The 2,451-nt window shown below is 42.6% G+C and overlaps 1 protein-coding gene across 1 annotated transcript in view; it reads left to right on the top strand.

Moving 5' to 3' along the window:
* Positions 1-1,817: 1,817 nt before the first annotated feature.
* SPAG11B (sperm associated antigen 11B) overlaps positions 1,818-2,451 on the top strand; it is a 28,797-nt gene continuing 28,163 nt past the window's right edge. The window contains exon 1 of the mRNA XM_008593168.1: positions 1,818-1,878. Within this exon, the coding sequence (XP_008591390.1) occupies positions 1,818-1,878 (61 nt within the window). The remainder of the gene's footprint in view (positions 1,879-2,451) is intronic.

The raw sequence follows: 2,451 nt of genomic DNA, 5'->3' as shown, positions 1-2,451 counted from the left end.
AATTCAAAATTTATCACTATAAATAACTGAATAGTAGAATGAATTTGCTTTGTTTTTTTCCTTTTCATAAGGTTAACAAACATAGATAGAATAAGTTGCCTATGTAATAAAAAATTTGCAATTACTTTTATAAAAGATCCCAATTCCAAGCTTAAGTAATTACAAACAAAACTGTAAGAAATAGCTACTAAACTAGAATATAAAAATACAAAGAGTGTGAAAGTGGGAGAATGAGAGAAATTTCCATTAGAATTAAGGTAACAGTAGCTGTCCACCTCCTTTCTTGACTGTTTACTTTCTTCGAACATCCAACTGTCAGAATCTGGTGGAATGAGTGATTCATGAATCTTGTCATGGGCCAGGTGCCTGTCATCTCTGCCAGTGTCCTCAGTGTCCTCTTTAAATTAGAAGATTTTCTTATGCCTTAAAACAAAGGGATGTGAATGACGATAGTGCTATCCCTGACTAGCACCTCTTTTCTCCATAGTGTTGAATCTGTCCTGAGACCTAAAAAGTGGTTATTGCTGTGTGAAACTCCTGGGACACCTTCTGTGCACACACACCCATAGCTACAAACTTTCTGCACTCGTTGTTGCTTCCCCAGATGCCCCACACTCTGTTGTTTTTGCTGCCTCTCCATCTAGTTTCACCTTTCTCCAGGTAGAGTATAAGTATTTTCATTTACACAAATGCAGTGAGACATTTTCTCTGCCTGGACCAAAGTGTACATGCAAATGAGACTATAAGATAAGCACTAGCCTTTCCAGAAGTCACTGATGTTATACTGGATTTTATACGATTATAAAACTCTCGGGACTGTCCGGTTAGCTCAGTTGGTTAGAGCACAGCCTTGAAACACCGAGGTCATGGGTTCAGATCCTCATACTGGCCAGCAGCCAAAAAAATAAAAATAAAAATAAAGCCCTTGAACCGAAGCCTGTGCTGCATGGGCTAAGCCTGGCTGGGCTGTGCACACCTGAGATAATGCAGCACGATTAAACTTATGCCCGATGAGCGGAAGATGAAGGGGAAGGGAAGAGAGCGTTTTGCTTAGTTACTACTACAAGAGAAAACCCAGACTCAATCACAGACTTCTTTTCAGAATTGAATTGCATTCACTGGCGTCAACAGGAGGTGTCGGGAGGGGGAAAGACAAGAATAGAAAAGGAAGAGAAAAAGTTGAAAAAGACTCAAATTTAAATAGAGAGGGGATGGGTCAAAATATGAAGGAGAAGTAGAGACGCAGAGACACAGGGAGAGAGACTCGGGGAGGACAAAGAACGGCAGTGAAAATTTTGAGTGGCTTTGGAACTACTCACGTAACTTCAAGAAGCGACAGTTTCTAAAACTGGTATGTTTTATGTTTTCATGCTTTATTTTTATGCTAAAATAAATGTGTTCAGCAGACAGGATAGAAACAATATGGCAGCTTTATTTATGTCACTGTGTCGGTGAATAGCAGGGGCTGTTGAAAAGCACTTAAAAATATTGGCGGTTTTATGATAACCAAGTATTTATTTTGCCTCTCCATGCCTTTCATGTTTATGTTACTCTTCCCCTTCCCTGTATTTTCTTCTTTATCAAACCCACCCAACGCATTCAGGCATATTATTTACTTCCTGAAAAACGAAAGATGTTTGTTCCATGAACAATGGGAAAATAACGTGTCTACATGTGTCCTCTGTGACTAAGAAATCATTCTAGAATGCAGTCTTCCCATGCCCGGCACCCACTCACCCAGCCCAGCTCTATAAAGGGAAACTGCCACCTGCCCACCCACCCCAGGGCCTCCTCAGCTGGCAGGACCTGCAGCAGACATGAAGCAGCGATCCCTCTCTCATTTTGCCAGCCTTCTCCTTGTGGCCCAGCTGTTTCCAGGTAAAATAGATGTGGCCTGGGGCTGGGTGTGAGGATCTATTCACAACAATCATTTTGGGTATGAAAGTCCAGGCTGGGCAATGAAAGACTGGAGCACATTTTCTTGATGGGGCTTTTGGGCAGGAGTCTCTGAGCTGGGATTATAAATGACACTTTGAATATGCTGATGGCTCTGGCTTCCCAGGTGAGAGGGTCCCTCCCCTGGCTCCATTTGCTTATCCTTTTAAACTTCCCTATTAAGTTTTAGGGAATCTCAGCAACTACAGTGGTGACCTCTGAGTTGAAGGCTCACCTTGTCTTTGATGAGTTACTCAGATGCAATGCTCTGCACATGCTTTTCACACATTGGTGACCTTCTCTCTCTCCACACACACGCATGTGCACACACGAGTAATACTTGCACCCCTTTCAACTCAACCCATCCCATCACCCACTTTCACTCACCCTTTCGAGTGTACCTACTTCATGCTCATGCATCTGCTGAATGGAGAGTTCTGAAAATCCTCTGCTGTGTATCTGCACTTCAACAGGAATGTCCAGAGCCCCATTTGTAAACCACTCAGGCACTGAGGC

Source organism: Galeopterus variegatus, unplaced genomic scaffold (genome assembly GCF_000696425.1).
Source record: "Galeopterus variegatus unplaced genomic scaffold, G_variegatus-3.0.2 Scaffold8807, whole genome shotgun sequence".
Lineage (NCBI taxonomy): Eukaryota > Metazoa > Chordata > Mammalia > Dermoptera > Cynocephalidae > Galeopterus > Galeopterus variegatus.
The sequence above is the reverse complement of the archived record's forward strand: the minus strand, read 5'-3'. Positions and strand labels throughout refer to the sequence as shown.